Source organism: Daphnia pulex, chromosome 2 (assembly GCF_021134715.1).
Source record: "Daphnia pulex isolate KAP4 chromosome 2, ASM2113471v1".
NCBI classification, from domain to species: domain Eukaryota; kingdom Metazoa; phylum Arthropoda; class Branchiopoda; order Diplostraca; family Daphniidae; genus Daphnia; species Daphnia pulex.
This window is the reverse complement of record NC_060018.1, coordinates 13,117,894-13,138,268: the sequence shown is the minus strand read 5'-3', so window position 1 is coordinate 13,138,268 and position 20,375 is coordinate 13,117,894. Positions and strand designations below refer to the sequence as shown.

The window sequence follows — 20,375 nt, the reverse complement described above, 5'->3', positions numbered from 1 at the left end:
CCCCATTTACGATCACAGTCGGATGCGCTAGTTCTTTTGATATAAAACATTTAAACGCATTTAAACAAAAACTGGACTTATGAGGCATTTACAGGCCCATCGCCCAATGACATAATTATAAATTAGTACACCAGGACATTTAGGCAACCAAGAGTCGCAATGCAACGTCGGATAAGAAAAAAAATGACAAAATAAAAAAAAATTGCAGATTTACTTCTGAATCAACTTGAATGATTTCGAACACTTACTTTAAATTAAACCTTACTGATTTGTAAAAACGCAGAATAGAAACAAAAAAAATGGCGAGACAAAAAAAGGAAATTGGCTAATTGTCAGCAGGTGAGCAAAACAAAGGAGAATCGATGAATAAAAGAATTTTAAGTGAACTTATCACTTATTCTTGTGGACCGTTCCCATGTGTCGACTTAGTTGATAATTATAAGGTGTTTTCTAAAGAAATAAAACCAAATCAGTTTTAAAATACAAATGCGATGAAACAAACAAAAAAATTTACGTAGTCGCATCGTCGCACCACCCGGGCCGTTACCCGGCCGGTAAAAATTTTTTGACCCATGGGTCGGCCCGGGCCGAACCCATTTGCTCTGTTGGCCCAACCCGCTCCAACCCGCAGAAGAAGAAAAACCCATCTAAAAAACCCATTGAAAAAAAAACCGCTAAAAAACGTCCGGGCCACAGCCCTAATCAGTCAATCAACCAACCACAGTTAATTTCTAATGCTGAACCACACCAGGACTTATTGGATAAAAGCAAAGTTTGTAAAGAAACGAGAAACGTGCTTGTGTATTTCAATCATTTCTGAGTTGTCATAACACTTCTTGGTTTAAAATTGAATATCTCAATGGTTGCACTACAGACGAGAATCAATTTAATAAAAACGAACATCCGCGAACTTCAATTAAAAACTTAAAAACAACATTAGCAAATGGTTTAAAGTCCCACATGGCGGGTAGCCAAGCGGAAATTCCTGATTTTCTGATAAATAACTGGAAAAACAGCTTCTTTCGATATCGGGACACTAGGCTTTCCACGTCGCTTAACTTCGGAGATCTTCTTTATCACCATTTCTGTAGACCAAATGGTAATTATTATCTATAGACTAAATATGCTTCGAATATGAAAATACCATAGATTGCATCGAGTTGTCGCGGACTGAGCGACATTGGTGTATTTTCCGTCTTCAAAAAATAATTCGCTGGAAAAGCGGCTATGGTAACTTTGCCGATGAAAGCAACACTATCCGCCCTGAAAGCAAGTGCATCCAGCTCTCTCTATAATCGAATAGAATATAACAATTCGGTCGGGTTTCAAAAGGTTCATTCACAGTAGGCTATTACCTCACTTAATTGAATTACGCGTACTTCTCGGTCAATACCACTTCGGTCTTGTTGTTGAGCATTGGGGATAACTGGCTCCTCAGATCTGCTATAACCATTGTCTCTTTTCCATAGGTTTATCTCGTTTTCCATTATGGTGGCGACCTCAATTTTAGACTCGTAGTTGCAAGGCAACGACAACTTCAATCTTTTCCCTGACAATAAGATTGCAGTTTCGAAATACCTCCCGATGATTTCTGTAGATGCAATTAAATACTAAAATTTAAAAAATCTCAGATGAAAAAGATATGCCTTACGAAAGAGTCCAATGAATTGCAAGTTCGTTATATCAGCAAAACCGTGATCTTCAAAATAATGATCAGGAAACGCAGCTAGCACTAAACGCTCAATGAACTCGACACAAGTAGAATTGTGTGCCATTCTGTTGATTTGCCCCTAAAATTAAACAAAAAAAACAATCAAATTGGTCAATGAACAATGTGCAAGAAGCGCCTCTTTACAATTTCAGGATTTGTTTCTTTAATAAAAAGATAAATTGATAACATCACTGATATGAAAAGAACTGGTAAAGTGATAGGGCCTACGTGAACACTTACTTCGGTTAAAGGAATCAGACCACATGTATCAACTATGGTTGTGTAACCCTAGTAAATGAAAATTAAGTGGAACCAAAATTTATGTTGTGAAATGCTCGGAAGTATTTAGTATTTACTAGCCTACTCACTTCAGTCACTTGATTATGCACTACTGGCTGTTGTTGCTGGCTGTGGAGAATAGGTGATGCACTTTGTTCGTTATGAATTATTGCCTCTTGTCCAGCGTGCTGTATGTATAAACCATAAACAAATTAGAAATTAATGCACTGTACTACATGTTATCGAAAAATACAATAATTTTAGCATGGTGACTTTAATTGCAACTTACTTCTCTCATGAATTGTAAATATAGAGAACTTGTTCTTTCATTAAAATGTTTGACTTGATCTTCTACGTGGCCTAATCTTTTTTCAACTGAAATAATAGAGTTTGAGGCGATAATGTGACATAATGTAACATATGTCATGATGATGTGACCATATTTTACCTTGAGAGTTGATAGTATTAACTTTTCGTTGCAACATTACCAATCCTTCAACTACTATCTGGTTACCCTGTTTCACTGTTTCTTCCAAGTTGAGCACATTTTGTTTTAACTGTTCTTGCGTTACAAAATTTGCGGAAGACGGTCTCATTTGCCTATTATGTGCCATCTTTAGGAAACGCTGGTAAAGGATTGTCAAACGGTCATGAACTCACTAAATCAAAAATCATTATGGCCGATCGGGATAGTTGCTGGCTTGCAGACTTATTGACTTATTACAGGCACGGCCTAACGGGGGCAGCACATTACCCTTCTTTTGGATAGATTAGCCAGTACCAGACATCAATCAACCAAGTGATCAGATCAGACGATAGCAATTTTAACTTTTTAGCTGATTTGTAATGCTGCACCTGGACTTATTGGATAAAAGCAACGTTTGTAAAGAAATGAGAAACGTGCTTGTGTATTTTAATCATTTCTGAATTGTCGTAACACTTCTTGGTTTAAATTTTAACATCTAAATGGTTGCACGACTTGCACCACAGACGAGAATCAACATAATAAAAACGAACATTCGCGAACTACAACTAAAATCTTAAAACAACACCAACAAACGGTTTAACGGTAGGTCGCACGGAAAGTCCTGATTTTCTGATAAATTACTGGAAAAACAGCTTCTTTCGATATCGGGACACTAGGCTTTCCACGTCGCTTAACTTCGGAGATCTTCTTTATCACCATCTCTGTAGACAAAATGGTTATTATTATCTATAGACTAAATATGCTTCGAATATGAAAATACCATAAATTGAATCGAGTTGTCGCGGACTGAGTGACTTTGATGTATTTTCCGTCTTCAAAAAATAATTCTCTGGAAAAGCGGCTAAGGTAACTTTGCCGATGAAGCCAACACTATCCGCCTTGAAAGCAAGTGCATCCAGCTCTCTCTATAGTCGAATAGAATATTACAATTCGGTTGGGTTTCAAAAGATTCATTCACAATATTACCTCACTTAATTGAATTACGCGTACTTCTCGGTCAATACCACTTCGGTCTTGTTGTTGAGCATTGGGGATAACTGGCTCCTCAGATCTGCTATAACCATTTTCTCTTTTCCAAAAGTTGATCTCTTTTTCCATTATGGTGGCGACCTCCATTTTGGCCTCGTGGTTGCAAGGCAACGACAACTTCAATGTTTTCCCCGACAATAAGACTGCATTTTCGAAATACCTTCCGATGATTTCTGTAGATGCAATTAAATACTAAAATTTGAATAGTCTCCGATGAATAATAAATGCTATTACGAAAAAGTGCAATGAATTGCATGTTCGTCATATCAGCAAAACTGTGGTCTTCAAAATAACGATCAGGAAACGCAGCTAGCACTAAAAGCTCAATGAACTCGACACAAGTAGAATTGTGTGCCATTCTGTTGATTTGTTCCTAAAATTAAACAACAACAAAATTAATTGGTCAATAAAAAAAAAATCTATTAACTTACCACTGTTAACGGAACAAGATCATATTTCTCAAGTTCATTTTGCATAGGCTTAACCATGGAATGTTAACAAAAAATGTTTAGTGCTAAGCCTATATTGATAAAAAAATTTCAAAGAATATTACCTCGTTTGAGGTGACAGGTCTCACTGACTCAAGGCGGTCATTTAGTTCCTTACATCTTGTGTCCAACGATTTCATGTGCTTTTCAAAATTTTTTATTCTCAAGTTGGTCTTGAAATCTATTGTAAACAAACTTATAATCAAATAAATAAAGAACTTTTTAAACAATTTTAAATTTACCCTTTGTGTCCACAATCATGATTCGGTCATTGAGATCATTGAAACGTTCCAACATCTTTTTCTCTTCCACTTTTTTTTCAAACATCCTTTTCTCTTCATATTCTTCGATTCGAGATTCTAGATCTTCAAATTCTTCTTTTGTCACATATCTATTCCTGTTTTCTGTAACTTGGACCACTTCCATCGAACGATTAGAATTATTACCCCTTTCCATATCTTGGCACACTTCTATCGAGCGGTTTATTGCCGCCATGTTTTCAGGCGAATCAACCAATTTAATATATCTGAGTGGACGCCCCAAATCGACAACTGTCGCCAACAAATAAAACTGAAGAAGGGCAATCAGTCCCAAGAAAAATTATTTCAGTATATGCTTAGGTGAATCAATAATAAAAAGAACAATTAGCCTTCAAAACAGAAAACCGACTAACACGAGGTCAACTAGATACTAGATTCTCAGATTAAAGAAGTAGCTACTTATTACAACAGGCCTGCCAACTTTTGAACTCGACGACACACTTTGTCCTACCCACAGCTGACTCCGTGGCGCCACTAGACAGCCTTATGAAAATGTACAGCTAATGCGGTACTTGCGGTAGACTTTAATTAAAATGGTTAAAATGAATAGTCCTACAATAATTTCTAGCATCAGAAGTGAAAACAACACGACAAAATAAACGATTTAAAAAAAATGTTTGACTAGGTGCCATAAAGTCCAGTTGTGCGCTATAAAATCCGATCTCTTGCCGCGCCCTCTAGACCCGACATGGAATGTTTGAAATCTCTTTTAAATCTAAAAAACATAAACTTGAAATTGCGAAATTCAGATGCTGGGATTCCCATTTTTAGGGGGAGAACGTTGTTTTTCTATTGTGAATAGTAAAGAAGATATCTTGTCTCAATTAAATTCTCATCAGCATATGTATACTCATAACTCATTGGTCAACAGTCAACACCGCAACTCTCCAAAATAACCCGTGTTCCGATTTCTTGCCCCTCCCAATAACATATATCGACCCATACCCTGGGAGGACAACCGCCATCTTATTTGGATGGTAGGTCAGTTTCGTGTCGTAATTAGAATTTTCACGCTACACAAATTAAATTAATGTTTTTCTTTTTTACGTTAAACATGAAAATTGCCTAAAATTTGGGTCATTTCTCATCGTTGACTTATTACTGCCATCAAGTTTGAAATCGACATCATTATTGAGTTGATCAGTCGGAATATCGATCCTACCCTGGATTTTTTTATTGCGACACACTTAAAAATATTGCGCTAGACTTTTCCATCGAAAATGATAGCAAGCAAAAGAAAGTTAACTACCAGTTACCAGACTACCTGTGTCTAATACCTATCAGTGATCCAATATCAAATTTGCATAATTATATGGCTAGAGCCGTATTTACTTCGAGTTTTGGGCCAGCAACTCTAACGGAATTAAATCAATTATCGTGGTATGTACAACAGATTTGAATAATTCATGCAACCATTTTTGAAAAAATTTCTTGCAAAAGGCTGGAAGCAATTCAAACTAGTGTTTTTTTTTCTATTTCAATTCAAAAATTCAAAAAAAAATCTCTTTCCAACTCAGACATTAAACCGCATAAAAATGCCAGCATTAAATATTTGAATTAAAAATAGTTTTGTTGTCCCAAATTCACGTAGACACTTTTTTTCCAGAAATTGTTCATGGAGGACAAATATCTGTCACTGCCAGAAGCGTTCGGTTCTGTAAAAGGATAGACTAAAAGGGATAAAAAAGATACTTGACTTGTGTAGCTCCGCCTCGATACCTTTAGGGAACTATCCGGTCAAAAGATGTGTCGGGGATATTCTTTTTCTTTGGCGAGTCTCTTGTTGAAGTTGGTCAGTGAAACTCTTGTTCGAAAAAACACCGTAACTTTATACAGATTCGTACGTGCTCAACTTTACCTAGTGCGCCGGGTGGCAACACGCAACATCTTTCATTGCCTTTATGGGCCATCAAACGAGAACTTAAGGTGAGATTCTAGTGAATTAAAAACAAATTACAGATTGCGGTTAATTTTCCTACAACAGAATTTCTTATTAAAGTTAAATCAGTTTTTCATTAGTTATAGAATCTAGTTGGTGGTAAAATCTAATTAAGTTAATTCATCAAATCTCTTGTAAACAACTAAAAATAAATAAAATGAAATTAAATCAGAAAAAAGAATCTTAATTTCAACCGGTTTTATTTGAATACATTATTAGGGTCGTCTGGTCTAGTTTTAATTTAAAAGTTGCGTTGCTACATATAGCCGCTAGTTACAAAAATTCTGGGTTTTCTAAAGAAATGTTAGATCATTTTTAGAGAGGAATCGCCAGCAACAATTTCAAATTAAAAAAAAATAAAGAAATGGATAACAAGGCATTCGAAGACGTAAGTAAAAACTCAAAACTAAAGTTTAGACAACCTGAATCCATTGATCATAATCTGATACAGTCAACCGAAAATGAAGAAAATTGTGTGGTGGAAGAAAAGGTGAATAACATACCCATCGATGTTATTTCTGACACACAAGTTGGAAAGATGAAGAATGAAGTCGACGCCAGCAGTTGTTCATACCGAACAGGTTATCAAGGCCAAATGGAAATTCTTCCTACCTTGCACGAATTGCATAATCCAGCGGCTGAAAGTCAACAACAGCAGGTGTTTAGCCGACAGCAACTGAACAAATTAGAGTTTTGAGTTCATTACTTATTCTGCTATTAGGAAATGAGGGTAACAAAAGCAAGAGAATTTGCGGATGGAAGCCGATTTAAAGTGTCGACCTACGTCCCAACCGGAATAGAAATGGAAAACATTCCGCAAGGATCAGCCCAAATTGGAAACGACAATTCAATCACAGGTTTAACCAATCGAAAGGGAAGTGTAGCGACTGTTTCCTCGCATGACAGGAATCGAAAAATGAGCCGTGATGTCATCCCCAGTATAGAACATTACAGAACACAACCAACGCAACAGGTTCAAACGACCGTCAGGCGGCCCACAATGCACGAATTATGCAATCCTGCAAACGAGGAGGTACAACTACAAAATACCAATGAGGTACAACAACTGGTCATCATCTGCTACTAAATCAACTTTAATATTAAATACATTCTTGGCAGACGACAATTGATGAAAGTCAAAATGAAATGGAAAAAGAACCTGTTGTGGAACCTGTCAAATTTGGATGGATCGAAGGCGTTTTAATCCGCAACATGATGAGCATCTGGGGTGTTATGCTCTTCTTGCGACTCTCCTGGGTGGTGGCCCAAGCGGGAATAGGTGGGATATTTATTAAACTACATTCCTGAAAAAAGAAATTAATCAAAATGAATTTACCGTAAAGGCGAAACGTTGGTCATCATTGCCATTTCAACGTTCATCACTTTGGTGACGGCCTTGTCCATGTCTGCCATATCAACAAATGGAGAAATAGGAGGAGGTAAAAATAAAAATTTTATTCTCTGGTCTCCATATTGGGAATAACATTTCTTTTACCTGTTACAGGTGGCACTTATTTCGTCATGTAAGTTTCCAAACTCAAGCCATAAAAAGAATTCTAGAAAAAACAAATTATTTTGAGGAAAATAGGTCAAGGGTTTTGGGTCCGGAATTTGGCGGATCCATCGGAATCATCTTCGCAATCGCCAACGCGATGGATTGCTCCCTTAATGTCGTCGGATTCGCTCAAGCCGTGCAGGACATGATGTTGGAATACGGCGGAGTAATTATCATCGACGGAGCAGATAATGACATCCGCATCATCGGAACCGTCACGATGATATTTATCACAGCAATCTGTGGTCTGGGATCCCAGTACGAAACAAAGGTTAATTATTTCAATGAATCAAATTAGCATGGCAACTAAATAACTATTACAACTTACCTTGAAAACAGATGAAAGACATCATGTTTGTCATCATGTTGGCTTCATTAGCTAATTTCTTAGCCGGAAGTATTATGGGACCATCGTCCGAGTTGGAAGAAGCAAGAGGATTCATTGGCTACAGCGGTATCTTTGACAACAACCAAATTAGTACAATTAATTCATTTTAACAAATCTAAATCACATTTAGTGGATTTACTCACCGAGAATTGGGATCCAGCTTACACCATCACCGGAGGACAAATGCAGAATTTTATTTCCGTGTTTTCCGTTTACTTTCCAGCTAGTATTGGTATCCTGGCCGGTGCTAACGTTTCCGGTGATCTAAAGGTTAAATCACTTATAAATACTCAATAAAAATCAATTAACCTAATTAATAAGTTTTTTTTAGAACCCAAATTCGGCTATTCCCAAAGGAACGATCTTGGCCATTATTATTTGCAGCATCTCTTACGCCGGAGTGGCCATCATTTGTGCTGCCACAGTGGCACGGCAAGGTTCGAATAAATTCCATCAAGTTTGAAATAAAATCCTGTTATAACGATTACTGATATCACTTGCAGCTACTGGACGTGTTATGGACTTGGCTAACGGCACCTATTTAAATTGCACTGCTGCTGGCAATAGTTCAGATTGCACGAGCGGACTCTATTACGATTACCAGGTAGGCAAAACTAGTTTGAATTGCGGAAATTTAATAGTTTCTCATTCCTATTTATTCAGGCAATGTCTTTGGTCTCTGCCTTTGCTCCACTGAACTATGTCGGTTGCATCGCTGCTACAATCAGTTCGGCCCTTTCGGATTTTGTTTCTTGTCCGGCATTGCTAGAAGTCATCGCTGCGGATGAACTCTATCCTTACTGGATGGTCGGCGTTTGGGGAAAAACTTACGGGAAATCAAAGCAACCGCTTCGTGCCTTTGCCTTTACTTTCGTGTTGGCATTAGCTTTCGTTCTTATTGGTAAATAAGAATGAACTCTCCTAATTAAAAAGTTAATAAATAACAATTTGGATTTTTTAGCTGAGCTAGACATGATAGCCTTGCTGATTTCCGATTTCTTCCTCGCCACGTTTGCTCTGATGAATTTCTCAACATTTCATGTTAGTTTAATCAAACCGATCGGATGGCGACCTACCTTTAAAGTAACTAGACTTTTTTGCTTCAAGCTAAATTATTAAGCATAATAATGTGTTTTTACCTTTAGTATTACAACACTTGGCTGAGTCTGTTGACGGGCCTATTGTCCGTCGCCTCCATGATCCTCATCAGTCTTCCTATAGCCATGATCACAATTGGCATTGTCTCGTTTTTCTACATGGTGGTCCTCTATCGTAAACCAGGTAAGGCACTGCAATTTTTAAAAAGAATAAAGACATGGAGTTAATTTCGATTTCTCAAAGAGGTTAACTGGGGATCATCGACTCAAGCACAAACGTATCGGGCCGCTCTGACGAGTATCCAACAACTCGTTCACATCGAGGAACACGTCAAGAATTATAGGCCGCAGATTTTGGTTCTAACGGGACTCCCCAACACTCGTCCAGCTCTGGTAGACTTTGCCTATCTCATTTGTAAAAATAATTCCCTGATGGTCTGCGGAAACATCGTCGAGGTATGGACATTTTGAAACCACTTATTCAATGTCTATACTCATTCAATTGATCAAAACAGGAACGATTAACATTTGAAATGCGGTCGAAATTGCAACAAAAAGCTTATCGATATCTGCGATTCACCAACATCAAAGGATTCTGTTCCGTTGCGGATAATTCAAATCTCCACACGGGCGTGGCGGCCATGCTGGGCCTTTCTGGTGTTGGTAAAGTGAAGCCCAATATCCTGATGATGGGATACAAAAACGATTGGTTAACCTGCGATAGAAAATCATTGGATCAATACGTGTTGACTATACAGTAAGTTAAGGCTAAACTACAATATTAAAAACAGAAATAATGAAAACTTGATATTCTTTACAGTACAGGGTTCGAAATGAACGTCGGAGTTGCTGTCCTCCGATTACAAGAAGGTCTCGACTGTTCAGAAATTTTGGCTGACATAGACGACCTGATCCTGAACAAACTCTCCAAAGATCAGAGTTCAAGTCACCAAGCGTACGAATGGTCGGTTACCAGCAACGGTTCAAATTTTTCACCGAATCCAGACTCGTCAAATGGTAATTTTAAAATTAATTCTTAGAGTTGCGAGTTCAATCAGCAAAAATTTTGATTTTCAGAAAATAACGTGAATGTTATTGGAGAAGACTCGTCATACGATCCAAGTGAACGAAGACGAACTGTAGTGCTCGGAGTCACGAAAAACAAGAAGAGCAAAAAGAGCAAAAAATTAGCTATTACTTTTAGGTACAATAAGACTTGAGTTTGTTTAGAATTTTGGTTTCATTTTGGTTTTTTAAACAGGGACCCAGAAGGAAATGAATTGCCGAAAAGTGTCATGAACAAAATCATCTTGTTCCAGAAGAAACAGAAAAAGGATACCATCGATATTTGGTGGTTGAGCGACGATGGAGGTAGAAAAATAACGAGTTTATAAGTATAAACCAGTTTTTCCTAAATCTTGTCTACGTGACTAGGTTTGACACTTCTTTTGCCGGTCATCATCAACAGCAGATCAAATTGGTCAGACACTCGACTGCGCATTTTCTGTACAGCGTCCGGCGTCCACGAGTTGGAACAAGAACAACAAGGGTTGATTTTTCAGTCATTCCTTATAAGATAAGACTTGTATATAAAATTCCTTCACCTTTCTAGGATGGCAGTTTTACTATCCAAATTCCGGATCGATTATTCCGACCTTGTGATTATCAGCGACGTTGACGAAGCTCCCAAAAAGAAAACCAAGAAATGGTTCGATGGACTTATTCGACCTTTCCTCGAACCGAGGACAAACGGTATGTCCTACTACAGCTCTTTATTAAATTCTATTTTGGATTTTAAATTTATTCAAAATCAGGGCCTCGCATAACGGAGGAGGAACTCGAAATTTTCCAATACAAAACCAATCGTCACCTCAAATTAAGAGAATTACTCCTGGATCACTCCTCAGATTCCAACATGGTTGTGATGTAAGAAAACTATAAATTATCTTTTAACAATCAAATCAAAAGTTAATTTTTAATCATTTTCCTAAACAGGACTTTACCGATGCCTCGAAGCGAAACTCTGAGTGCTCCACTGTACATGGCTTGGCTGGAAGCTCTCACTGCTAATATGCCTCCGTTTATGCTCGTCCGTGGAAATCAAACATCCGTTTTGACATTTTACGTCTAAAATCTTCATAGGTTAAAATTTTCTTTTCAATTCGACCATTTTCAAAAATCGCGCACACTAGTTGAATCGTTGTTACGTAAAAATTGAATAAAACAAATAATTAATAAAGCTGCCAACTTAATCTAATGGAAATTAGCAGCTTTAAAAATTTCGAATAAATTATTAAATTATAAACAGCTGCGAGGAAAATTGATAACGTCATTCCTTTTCCCCACACATGTTTTGATATTTAAAAACACGAGGGCAGGCAATATAATGGCATCGACAACTGCTCAAACACATGACTGATTTTCTATGTTAATTTGTACATCCGCAAAGTCATCCAAATACACACCTTCACTAACTACGCACACGAAAACATTTTCTATAGAGAAAAAAAAAACATCTCTATTAGCCGCAGCTGCGTCACACACATGTGTTGAAAAAAAAATAAAATAAAAGCTACCCATTACAAACTTCAGCAAAGGTGAATGAGTGATCTGAGTGAAGCAAACAACGTCAGTTGAGCACCAATCGCGCTCTCTTTGACACTTGTCTGTAAATACTGCCAATTCTAATCAAGAATTTATTTTTTGGAATAACTCAAATGCTGGCCAGCACATTCCATCATGAAATAGACCGGAACGATTCAGGAAAACTTGCGACAGGACTAGGAGATTTATACAAAGAAACACCCGTCAAATCAAAACGAAGTTACAATACTGTCAAAAAATTATCAAAATCACAAGCCAAACAATTATGTCTAATTTGCGGTGATTTAGCTTCAGGCTTCCATTACGGCGTTCTCTCTTGCGAAGGATGCAAAGGTACACAATTAATTATAAAATAATTTGGTCATTATTCTAACCAAAATCCATTTGCAGGATTCTTTCGGCGGAGTATAGTGAAGAAAGAAGTTTACCAGTGCAAATACGATAGCAGTTGCGACATTGACATGTACATGAGACGCAAGTGCCAACAATGCCGGTTGAAAAAGTGCCTGACGGTTGGCATGCGCTCGGAAGGAAAAGTCTCGACGACGGTGAGCATCGTCATGAAATCGGCCAGGGGAAAAGAAACGACCAAACAAATCAGCGCCGATGTCGAGGATCTAATCAACCGACTGATTTACTACCAGGCGGAATTTGAAGTACCCTCCGAAGACGACATGAAAAACATTTCGGTAAATAAATCTCGCACTTAGAATATTCATTTGAAAAAATAAAAACACGCAACACGCATAAAGATGCCAGGAATGTACGAATCGGAAACCGAATTTCAATTCAAACACATGACCGAAATGACGATCCTGACGGTGAAATTGACGGTGGATTTTTCCAAACGATTGCCCGGCTTCGATTCGTTACTCCGACAGGATCAAATCACGCTACTCAAAGCCTGTTCGAGCGAGGTGATGATGTTGCGTTGCGCCCGACGCTACGATCCCAAAACGGATTCGATCCTCTTCGCCAACAACTCGTCGTACACTCGAGAAACGTACCGCATTGCCGGACTCGGCGACACGGTTGATTCGATTTTCCGCTTTGGCAAAACACTTTGCCAAATGAAAATCGACAATGCAGAGTACGCACTTCTCACGGCCATTGATATTTTCTCAGGTAGGAATGTTGTTGAGAGTTTTTAGAAAAATTGGAATTTAATTTGACTTTAATTTTAGAATGGCCTGGATTGGTGGAGGCTAGAAAAGTGGAAAACATTCAAAATATTTACGTTGGAGCACTACAAGATTACGTGGTGAATCAACGAACGTATCGGCCAATGAACCATTTAGCTAAGCTCCTATCGATCCTGACTGAGTTGCGCACGCTCAGCAACCTTAACTCTCAAATGTGCAACTCGTTGAAGTTCAAAAACAAGAAACTGCCACCTTTTCTAGTCGAAATATGGGATGTCTAATTTATTAGGTGACAAAGAAATTAATTTAATTGAAAAACAATATGGGAATACACTAATTAAATAACGCACAAGAGAAAATGAGGCTTGCAAGTTTGGAATGGCGACGTAGTAGAGAGGGCAACAACCGATGTTCAGAATACAAATCAAATTGCGTATTGTAATCGTGATTAAGCAGTTTTACTGCAGAGCTCAATGAAACCCATACAAGTCAATAACCGGTGCGTATGAAAACTGTTTAAACAGATGAGTGATTATGTCCAAATCAAATATTGTTTTCGAATATGCAAATTGTACAAATGTGTCCACAAGCTATTGACTGATTGTGGTAGGATGTTCAACCGGGTTTCTATGTACGTTTTACATGCAAATGTTCTTCCCAGTGTCGATAAATAATTTTCTCAGAAATAGCCACAGTGACGCATAATGCACCACATCGCTAATTAGGAGAAGCCACCTTGCGCGCTTACGAATTGCATATGAAAAACTACCGATTGAAACGAAAAATGAAAAGGTAAAATGTCCAAGCATTAATCATTAAATTAATAAAATGGTACTGACAAATTAATAAGAAATATGTAACCAGAATCATAGAAACCGAATCCATTTGGTGAAAAATGGATTGATTTCTATAAGAGTTAAGTTGCTGAACCCAAGATTCATTGCCGTGACAACCTGAACATCGTCTGCTTCTTGAAGTGTTTTGAATTTTGTGGTTTTGGCCTTTTGCTTATTTCTTTTAAATCGAAAAAAACAAAATAAAAGTCTACGAAAACAAATTAAGTATCTGTGAAAATGCTCAATCTTTTTTTAAAGAAAAACAAACTGTTTCATCTCAACAAATGTTATCATCAATTTTCTAGTTCTTCAAAAGACATTTGGGTAACAACTATTATGAGTTTAAATTACAATGATTTTTTAATGCTAGCTTTTGAATTTAGAAAACAAATGAAACAAAGCTAAGGTGTTTTCACACACCAAGATCACATCAAAGTCTCATACTTGGAATAGAAACTAGCTGTGATGATACAGGTGCCGCAATTGTTGACTCTAAAGGCAACATAATAGGAGAGGCCTTGCATTCTCAACTGCAAACCCACTTGGCGTAAGAACATTTTTGATAAATAATCTGAAGGAATATTTAAACTGAATTCTGACTAGTATGGGTGGGATTATTCCTCCAATAGCAAGAGATCTACATATTCAAAATATCTCTCAAATTGTGGAAACGGCCCTTCAAAATGCAAATTTAAAAGTCAAAGATCTTGACGCTATTGCAGCAACAGTAAAACCAGGAATGCCGCTTTCCCTGGTAGTAGGCACTGAATTTGCCAAGAAACTGTGCAAAACATGGAATGTTCCATTCATACCTATTCATCACATGGAAGCCCATGCCCTGACAGCTCGAATGGTGGAAAAGGTAAAATTCAATTCGATCAAGTATGGCTTTCTCATAATTTTCACGCAACTGTTTATCCTTGGAAGGTCGATTTCCCCTTTCTAGTGCTCTTAGTCTCTGGTGGACACTGTTTACTGGCTGTGGCGAAAAATGTCGATGAATTTCTCTTGCTGGGAGAAAGCGTCGACAGTGCCCCTGGAGAAGTGCTCGATAAAGTATGGTTTACATATTCATACCGCACTAATAAAAACAAACTACTTATTTTATTTAAAAATAAAAGGTTGCTAGAAGACTCAAATTGAGAAACATGCCTGCCTTTTCTACTTTATCCGGTGGGAAAGCTATTGAAATGTTGGCTACGCAAGGCGACGTTACTTCCTTTGAATACGGAAATCAACCAATGTTTAAATATAATGACTGGTAATGAAAAACTTTTAAAATTACGAGCTTTACGGTAAAAAGTAATTCTATGTGTTTCAAAAGTTCCTTTAGCTTCACCGGATTGAGAGAAAAAGTCTACAAACATATAGGACGCGAAGAAATCATTCACAGTAAGCTACAGACAAGATTTATCTGGAGAAAGCCAAGTGAAATTGATGTGTTTCTTTTGCAGACACGGAAGCAGATCAAGTGCTACCGTCTGCTGCCAACTTGTGCGCAAGTTTCCAGCACGCTCTATTTTCCCACATCTGCAGACGACTACAACGCGGAATGCATTACGTGGACATGAAACAAATGATACCGGAAGGCCCAAGAAAGTTGGTACAAAAGCCGCTTCCTTTCGTGACTTGTTTGATTACTGGTGACAGACGGGTACGGTTTAAAAATTACCTAGGTTGTATCCGGAGGCGTGGCATGCAACGACTACTTCCGCAAATACCTGAGCATTATCTGCGCCGAGATGAGCTACACCCTTGTTTGCCCACCGCCGAAGCTATGCACCGATAACGGAATCATGATTGCGTGGAACGGAATGGAAAAATGGACGGCAGGTATTGGAATCGCCAAAAATGCCGACGACATCGACGCCATAGACATTGAACCCAAGTAAACACATTTTTAAAAAAATTCACTTCATGACGTGAAATTAAAATTATCCTTAATTATAAATAGGGCGAAATTAGGCGTCGATATGACAGAAGACGTGCGGAACATGAACATATCTCTGAAAAAGAAGTGGATTAAATTGCTGCCAAAGAAAGTGAATGTTAGTCAGTAATAAAAATGTCTTAAACTAATTCGACTACATTCTATTTACATTAAATCAACTTGAATACATCCAGCTAGGGAATAACAGTCGACTAAGAAGAAAAAACTACAGTTGATAGTTGTTAGTCCATGCAAGTGTGGTTCACTGGGTAGAAGGAAATGGAATGTCGTCCTTGCACTTACAATTTAGTTGGAGTTCATGATCTTTTCATAATCTTTTTGGTCCTGCAGCATTTTCATAAACACTCTGTACTTGCGATCGTGGAACCTGAAAATTTAAATCGTAAAATTTACTAGAATAAGCGCTTAGCACGGTTATTCGATTTTTCAATCGTACTTTCTGTCTTGTTGGTTCGGTTGAATTGTTTTTCCATGACCACCCATTTTGATCATTGCTTCGTTGAGAGAGGAGAAATGCGTTGAAGCGCAGGCTCCCAGCATCGCTGAACCGAGAAGAACAGACTCTTTCTTGTTGGGGAGAACAACGGGCAGACCAACGGCGTCGGCCATAGTGACAGCAAACAAGTCGATTTTGGTCAATCCACCGCAAAGCAACAAACACCCAATTTCCACGTCGCGTTCTCTCATAGATTCGATTATATGACGAGTCCCATACTAAAAAAGAAAATAATCATTAGTTTATTATCTACAAAAATGCTGCGTGGGAGGTAAGATAACTTACGCATAAAGCCTGAATGGTAGCCAGGTAATGCAACGCTAGGTTCTCTTCTGACGCGTCCAAAGTCATACCGCAAATCTACCAATAAAATATTTTAATGTCGGTTTTATTTTTCCCTCCAGATTTTCTGTAGTGCCTTACCATGCCTTTAACATTAGGGTCCGCTAAAGGAGAGCGATTGCCATGAAAATCCGGCCACATATGGACATCTTTAGTCAAATTGGAAACGGGTCGTCCAGTCGGGCGTGACATGGTATGGAGGATTCGGGAAAGTTCTTCGGCAATGGAAATCGTTGACGGCAATCGCTCTTTTAACGACGTATAACACGGATGCGTCTCGACGATATGGTCCAATAATTTCCCAGTAGCGCTTTGCCCGCCTTCCAACAACCACATTCCTGGCAGTAAGACATCGGCGTATGGACCCCACACTCCATTGACAAATGTCGGTTGAGATACGCTCAGCATATGGCACGTTGAAGTACCGCAAATGAGTGCTGTGCGAATGTTGATTTAAATATTAATGGTGTTTACAGATTTATACATCATGTCTTCTCAATTACCTAGTCTCTGATCCACTGGAGCATCGGCATGACAAGCAAATAATCCAAGGGCTCCTGCATATGCATCAATCAGGGAAGTGCCGACCGGAGTGCCTGGTTTTAATCCCAACTCATGGGCAACAGAAAATGTCAGACCTGAGCCTTGTGGAGAGCCAGGGAATTTGATGTTGCTTCCTGTCATTATAAATCAAATTGAATATTCTTATGTATATCTGACAAAGATGTGACTGTCTTAACATACCAATGAGACTTGCATTGTTTTCCAAAAGTTCTTGTAGTCCAACTAGCTCAAACAAGTCACTGGGCCAACCGTGACATCCAGATTCATCAACTATGTAGTTCCATTTGCATACCACACTGCAAAGGGATCTATTAAACAAAACAATGGAATATGTATAATGACTTGAATATGTGTTTACTGCAATTCAAATTGTACCTAGCATCACTATTAGTGGCCTTCCATGTCAGAAAGTCTGGCAGGTCCATGAATCTCTTAGTCTGATACCAAGTATCACAGAGATTTCTTTTAAGCCAAAGAAGTTTTGGAAGCTGCATCTCAATGGAAACTTTTCCTCCGACATATTGAAAGGCAGAATGATTCAAAGCATTGATGACTTCAGTCTCCTGGACTGCTCTGTGGTCCATCCACATGATAACATTTTGCTCGTGTTCCCCTATATTTGAGAATTAATGTTGAGCATGCATCATGATTTGACAGACATTAGCCTAGTACCTGTTGGGCTAACCGTTATTGGCTTATCTTCATTGTCAAGAGCCACCAGCGAACATGTAGCATCAAACCCAATTCCTACAAATGAAATAAGAAATTAACATAACATAAAAATCAATCTAATGCCCCAAAAAAACGAACCTGCAACAGAATCTGCATCAATGCCCTCAACCACTTCCTACCAAAGAAATGAAAGTTGCAAATTAAAACTAGAAAGCAAAACATGAACATACAGTTGAATAAGTTTACTTTAATGACTTTGCAGCAAGATTCCCAAATATCATCAGATGACTGTTGATAAAAATCGCCTTTCGTTCCTTTTGGATTCCAAATCTTTATCTCGTGGGTCGCATTTTGCAGCAATCGGCCGGTTTGATCAAAAATTCCAGCTCTCACACTAGAACAATATACTGGACGATCAGTGCAAAATTATTTAGCTGGACAAATTGTCGGGATTTTCACCTTGCTGTCCCAACGTCGACACCAATGAAATATACCGCCATCTTTACGTTTGATTTCACCGCCTGGTCTCAAGTGAACAGTGTTGAACGTTCCCTAAGGTTATCCCTGAGGGTAGTACTTGTACTACCAGAAGGCATTAAAGTAAATGCGGGTGTGTGTGTGTGTAGGGGGGGGGGGGTGTGGGGGAGGTACGCTGTTCTGGGCCAGGCTTCCAGAACCTTTAATTCAGAATCAGAATAAATTTATAGAAATCTAAACTACTCCATCGATTTTCTTCAAACTTTTTGTGTAAACTTACAGTAATTTATCTCAGCGGATAGGTAAGTTTCGATTCATTTGGTAATACTAAATTTTATTTAATTTTATGCGGATTTAGTCATTAGCTTTTTGTGACTTAGGACAACCACAACATCAATTCGATTGTCTGTTTGTTTTGTTTTTGTTTTCTGATTTACCAGTTACCGATCATGTGAACATGGTAAGCTTGAAATTTGTAATTATTAAAGTAACGCATAATTTCAATATTCCTGTTTCGATTCTCAGGCAAAAGACTATACTATGGATTACCTTATTTATGATTGTCATTGTAATGGTTTCGCATAGCTAAATGCTTCATGAAGGGTAAATCTGCGCGATATCATTTGGTATTTTGAGTTTTCTTACATATTTTGTATGCCTAACTAATTTTGTTGTGATGTCAAGGAAAATGACCATCAAATGGATTTCTTGATTTTCATGGTAGTGCACTAAACCATTTCTGTGAGTCACTCACTGATATCAATATACCATACGATGAGTAGACATCATGCATGGTAAGCACTGAAATAATTTACCATATTGGTAATGCCCTAACGAGAAATGTTAGATTTTGACTGTTAGGCTGGTGATTAGACATAAGACATGGATATGTATCGTCCTCACCTAAATTTGGATGTGCACATGTCTGTTTCAGAAAGAAAGTTAAGGACAGGAGAAGATGAACACATTACAGTGATTTTATATCTACGTTGATTGTATCTGTTAGAAAAATGGAAATGTATTTAACATTGGATTTTAACTGAATAGTCGTATGTGTAATATTTTTCAAATGCAATCATTGATGTCATAAAATCTTCGAGAGCTGTGCCGTATCACGACAGAATTGTTTACCGTAAATCATACTTTTGAAGGCATTCTTGTAATCATTGTTAATTTTTTCTCGTTTTCTAATATACCACCGTTTTAACTCTTCGTATACTCGCTTTTACGATTGCATAATGATAATACTTAGCACAAAAACAATTCTGTAGCGGTAAGATCCTCTTTTTTCGCGCCTTTTTTTGGGGGGAAGGGGGTATAGGGGGTAGATATGTATGGACTTGAGTGTAGTTATAGCTTGACTTGCTCCGGAAGTATTCGTTCCGTGCTGTCTGTCAAACAGGTTGATTTAGATTTACTTCGAATTTTGCTAAAAGATGCCACCAAAATCAAAAGAGTGTGTTTCAAGTAATCAAGTCCAAAGGATAAAAAGCGGAGTAAAAAACGTCAGCAGCTTAAAGCTACCAACCAATTGTGAACAGAATAACATTATGGAGAATAATCTTAGAATTGCTCAACAAAATTCTTCCGAACTACAGATTCAGGTGATAAGTTTAATAGAAAATTACAATAAAAAAAATCTTACGAAATTCCTACATTTTAATTGTTCTGAAAATAAGCAAAAGCTTTTAACTGATAGTGATTAGTCATATCTTGCCCGTTAATACCCGAGGGCGAACCTGGAAGGGTCTTGTTAAAAAAGGATACTATTATTGTGTTTTTAACTAGGACATGGCAAAGATAATGGTGATCGATAAGGGATAGTATATCTTTCGATTTCGATAGACCAATAATAGTTTTTTAGATACATGATGTCTTATCACATCAGCAGGTGTGTCAGCGTATTTAATGTCAATCAAATCACAAGGACCTAATTTGCATTGTCACGATAGCCCATCAATCACTGCTCATGAATAGGCTATAACATGATCATGAAAT

At 37.9% G+C, this 20,375-nt stretch overlaps 6 protein-coding genes and 1 long non-coding RNA gene across 12 annotated transcripts; 4 read left to right on the top strand and 3 right to left on the bottom strand.

The window, feature by feature from the left end:
* Positions 1-777: 777 nt before the first annotated feature.
* Positions 778-2,720, bottom strand: LOC124202391. Its single transcript, XM_046598743.1, has 8 exons — positions 2,439-2,720; positions 2,280-2,365; positions 2,080-2,178; positions 1,952-1,999; positions 1,652-1,790; positions 1,356-1,591; positions 1,145-1,289; positions 778-1,085 (listed from the first exon to the last, which is right to left on the bottom strand). Exons 1-8 carry the CDS (start codon positions 2,602-2,604, stop codon positions 949-951), a joined length of 1,056 nt encoding a protein of 351 aa, XP_046454699.1. The 5' UTR covers positions 2,605-2,720; the 3' UTR covers positions 778-948.
* Positions 2,721-2,874: 154 nt separating this feature from the next.
* On the bottom strand, positions 2,875-4,740 carry LOC124202382. The gene is made up of 7 exons (XM_046598730.1): positions 4,237-4,740; positions 4,060-4,175; positions 3,938-3,985; positions 3,741-3,879; positions 3,444-3,679; positions 3,238-3,382; positions 2,875-3,178 (listed from the first exon to the last, which is right to left on the bottom strand). The coding sequence occupies exons 1-7, from the start codon at positions 4,487-4,489 to the stop codon at positions 3,054-3,056; spliced, it is 1,062 nt and encodes a 353-aa protein (XP_046454686.1). The 5' UTR covers positions 4,490-4,740; the 3' UTR covers positions 2,875-3,053.
* Positions 4,741-5,981: 1,241 nt separating this feature from the next.
* On the top strand, positions 5,982-11,770 carry LOC124202300 (solute carrier family 12 member 3-like). Of its 2 annotated transcripts, none has more exons than XM_046598619.1 (24): positions 5,982-6,240; positions 6,573-6,641; positions 6,705-6,911; positions 6,975-7,310; positions 7,373-7,532; positions 7,597-7,692; positions 7,758-7,776; positions 7,842-8,079; positions 8,148-8,262; positions 8,327-8,466; positions 8,528-8,633; positions 8,700-8,800; positions 8,860-9,097; positions 9,158-9,279; positions 9,342-9,477; positions 9,538-9,749; positions 9,809-10,050; positions 10,114-10,310; positions 10,371-10,497; positions 10,555-10,664; positions 10,728-10,842; positions 10,906-11,045; positions 11,108-11,219; positions 11,289-11,770. In XM_046598619.1, the coding sequence occupies exons 2-24, from the start codon at positions 6,618-6,620 to the stop codon at positions 11,422-11,424; spliced, it is 3,429 nt and encodes a 1,142-aa protein (XP_046454575.1). In that variant the 5' UTR covers positions 5,982-6,240; positions 6,573-6,617; the 3' UTR covers positions 11,425-11,770. The 2 variants fall into 2 exon arrangements, with proteins under 2 accessions (XP_046454575.1, XP_046454581.1); XM_046598625.1 differs by having other exon boundaries at positions 6,562-6,641.
* Positions 6,435-20,269, bottom strand: LOC124202323 (FGGY carbohydrate kinase domain-containing protein-like). 3 transcript variants are annotated; one of them, XR_006878042.1, is made up of 18 exons: positions 20,132-20,269; positions 18,360-18,462; positions 18,147-18,294; positions 18,039-18,075; positions 17,901-17,975; positions 17,604-17,841; positions 17,409-17,536; positions 17,168-17,341; positions 16,746-17,101; positions 16,608-16,682; positions 16,263-16,540; positions 16,109-16,193; positions 9,336-10,008; positions 8,340-8,460; positions 8,137-8,266; positions 7,749-8,055; positions 7,590-7,659; positions 6,435-7,506 (listed from the first exon to the last, which is right to left on the bottom strand). XR_006878042.1 is itself a non-coding variant. In XM_046598670.1 (13 exons), exons 2-12 carry the CDS (start codon positions 18,398-18,400, stop codon positions 16,112-16,114), a joined length of 1,632 nt encoding a protein of 543 aa, XP_046454626.1. In that variant the 5' UTR covers positions 18,401-18,462; positions 20,132-20,269; the 3' UTR covers positions 15,305-15,679; positions 16,109-16,111. The 3 variants fall into 3 exon arrangements, 2 of the variants coding, with proteins under 2 accessions (XP_046454626.1, XP_046454615.1); XM_046598670.1 differs by lacking the exons at positions 6,435-7,506; positions 7,590-7,659; positions 7,749-8,055; ... (1 more) ...; positions 8,340-8,460; positions 9,336-10,008 and adding an exon at positions 15,305-15,679; XM_046598659.1 differs by lacking the exons at positions 6,435-7,506; positions 7,590-7,659; positions 7,749-8,055; ... (1 more) ...; positions 8,340-8,460; positions 9,336-10,008 and having other exon boundaries at positions 15,951-16,193; positions 20,132-20,268.
* Positions 11,862-13,867, top strand: LOC124202374 (ecdysone receptor-like). The gene is made up of 4 exons (XM_046598718.1): positions 11,862-12,230; positions 12,288-12,586; positions 12,650-13,022; positions 13,082-13,867. Exons 1-4 carry the CDS (start codon positions 12,011-12,013, stop codon positions 13,318-13,320), a joined length of 1,131 nt encoding a protein of 376 aa, XP_046454674.1. The 5' UTR covers positions 11,862-12,010; the 3' UTR covers positions 13,321-13,867.
* On the top strand, positions 13,991-15,954 carry LOC124202356 (probable tRNA N6-adenosine threonylcarbamoyltransferase, mitochondrial). Of its 3 annotated transcripts, none has more exons than XM_046598700.1 (9): positions 13,991-14,199; positions 14,259-14,422; positions 14,479-14,737; positions 14,803-14,931; positions 14,997-15,136; positions 15,200-15,267; positions 15,330-15,478; positions 15,552-15,763; positions 15,830-15,954. In XM_046598700.1, exons 1-9 carry the CDS (start codon positions 14,113-14,115, stop codon positions 15,933-15,935), a joined length of 1,314 nt encoding a protein of 437 aa, XP_046454656.1. In that variant the 5' UTR covers positions 13,991-14,112; the 3' UTR covers positions 15,936-15,954. The 3 variants fall into 3 exon arrangements, 2 of the variants coding, with proteins under 2 accessions (XP_046454656.1, XP_046454667.1); XR_006878051.1 differs by having other exon boundaries at positions 14,049-14,199; positions 15,330-15,474; positions 15,526-15,763; XM_046598711.1 differs by lacking the exon at positions 13,991-14,199 and having other exon boundaries at positions 14,289-14,422; positions 14,505-14,737.
* On the top strand, positions 18,556-19,714 carry LOC124202441. The gene is made up of 5 exons (XR_006878112.1): positions 18,556-18,679; positions 18,758-18,837; positions 18,903-19,003; positions 19,062-19,171; positions 19,225-19,714. It is a non-coding gene; the product is annotated as an uncharacterized LOC124202441 (long non-coding RNA).
* Positions 20,270-20,375: the final 106 nt, after the last annotated feature.

Excerpts from the sequence above, each read along its gene's own strand:
- LOC124202300 (XM_046598619.1), top strand. The coding sequence starts at position 6,618 with ATGGATAACAAGGCATTCGAAGAC. Across the intron at positions 9,098-9,157 it reads ATTAGCTTTCGTTCTTATTG|CTGAGCTAGACATGATAGCC; the intron begins GTAAATAAGAAT and ends TGGATTTTTTAG. Across the intron at positions 10,665-10,727 it reads GTGGTTGAGCGACGATGGAG|GTTTGACACTTCTTTTGCCG; the intron begins GTAGAAAAATAA and ends CTACGTGACTAG.
- LOC124202356 (XM_046598700.1), top strand. The coding sequence starts at position 14,113 with ATGCTCAATCTTTTTTTAAAGAAAAACAAACTGTTTCATCTCAACAAA. Across the intron at positions 14,423-14,478 it reads CAACTGCAAACCCACTTGGC|TATGGGTGGGATTATTCCTC; the intron begins GTAAGAACATTT and ends AATTCTGACTAG. Across the intron at positions 15,764-15,829 it reads GCCATAGACATTGAACCCAA|GGCGAAATTAGGCGTCGATA; the intron begins GTAAACACATTT and ends AATTATAAATAG.
- LOC124202382 (XM_046598730.1), bottom strand. The coding sequence starts at position 4,489 with ATGGCGGCAATAAACCGCTCGATAGAAGTGTGCCAAGATATGGAAAGG. Across the intron at positions 3,383-3,443 it reads GCGTAATTCAATTAAGTGAG|AGAGAGCTGGATGCACTTGC; the intron begins GTAATATTGTGA and ends ATTCGACTATAG. Across the intron at positions 3,179-3,237 it reads ACAACTCGATTCAATTTATG|AGATGGTGATAAAGAAGATC; the intron begins GTATTTTCATAT and ends TTTTGTCTACAG.
- LOC124202374 (XM_046598718.1), top strand. The coding sequence starts at position 12,011 with ATGCTGGCCAGCACATTCCATCATGAAATAGACCGGAACGATTCAGGA. Across the intron at positions 12,587-12,649 it reads ACGACATGAAAAACATTTCG|ATGCCAGGAATGTACGAATC; the intron begins GTAAATAAATCT and ends ACACGCATAAAG. Across the intron at positions 13,023-13,081 it reads GGCCATTGATATTTTCTCAG|AATGGCCTGGATTGGTGGAG; the intron begins GTAGGAATGTTG and ends CTTTAATTTTAG.
- LOC124202323 (XM_046598670.1), bottom strand. The coding sequence starts at position 18,400 with ATGGCGGTATATTTCATTGGTGTCGACGTTGGGACAGCAAG. Across the intron at positions 18,295-18,359 it reads GTCGACGTTGGGACAGCAAG|TGTGAGAGCTGGAATTTTTG; the intron begins GTGAAAATCCCG and ends ATATTGTTCTAG. Across the intron at positions 17,342-17,408 it reads AAACAATGCAAGTCTCATTG|GAAGCAACATCAAATTCCCT; the intron begins GTATGTTAAGAC and ends TTATAATGACAG.
- LOC124202391 (XM_046598743.1), bottom strand. The coding sequence starts at position 2,604 with ATGGCACATAATAGGCAAATGAGACCGTCTTCCGCAAATTTTGTAACG. Across the intron at positions 1,791-1,951 it reads GTCTGATTCCTTTAACCGAA|GGGCAAATCAACAGAATGGC; the intron begins GTAAGTGTTCAC and ends GTTTAATTTTAG. Across the intron at positions 1,290-1,355 it reads GCGTAATTCAATTAAGTGAG|AGAGAGCTGGATGCACTTGC; the intron begins GTAATAGCCTAC and ends ATTCGATTATAG.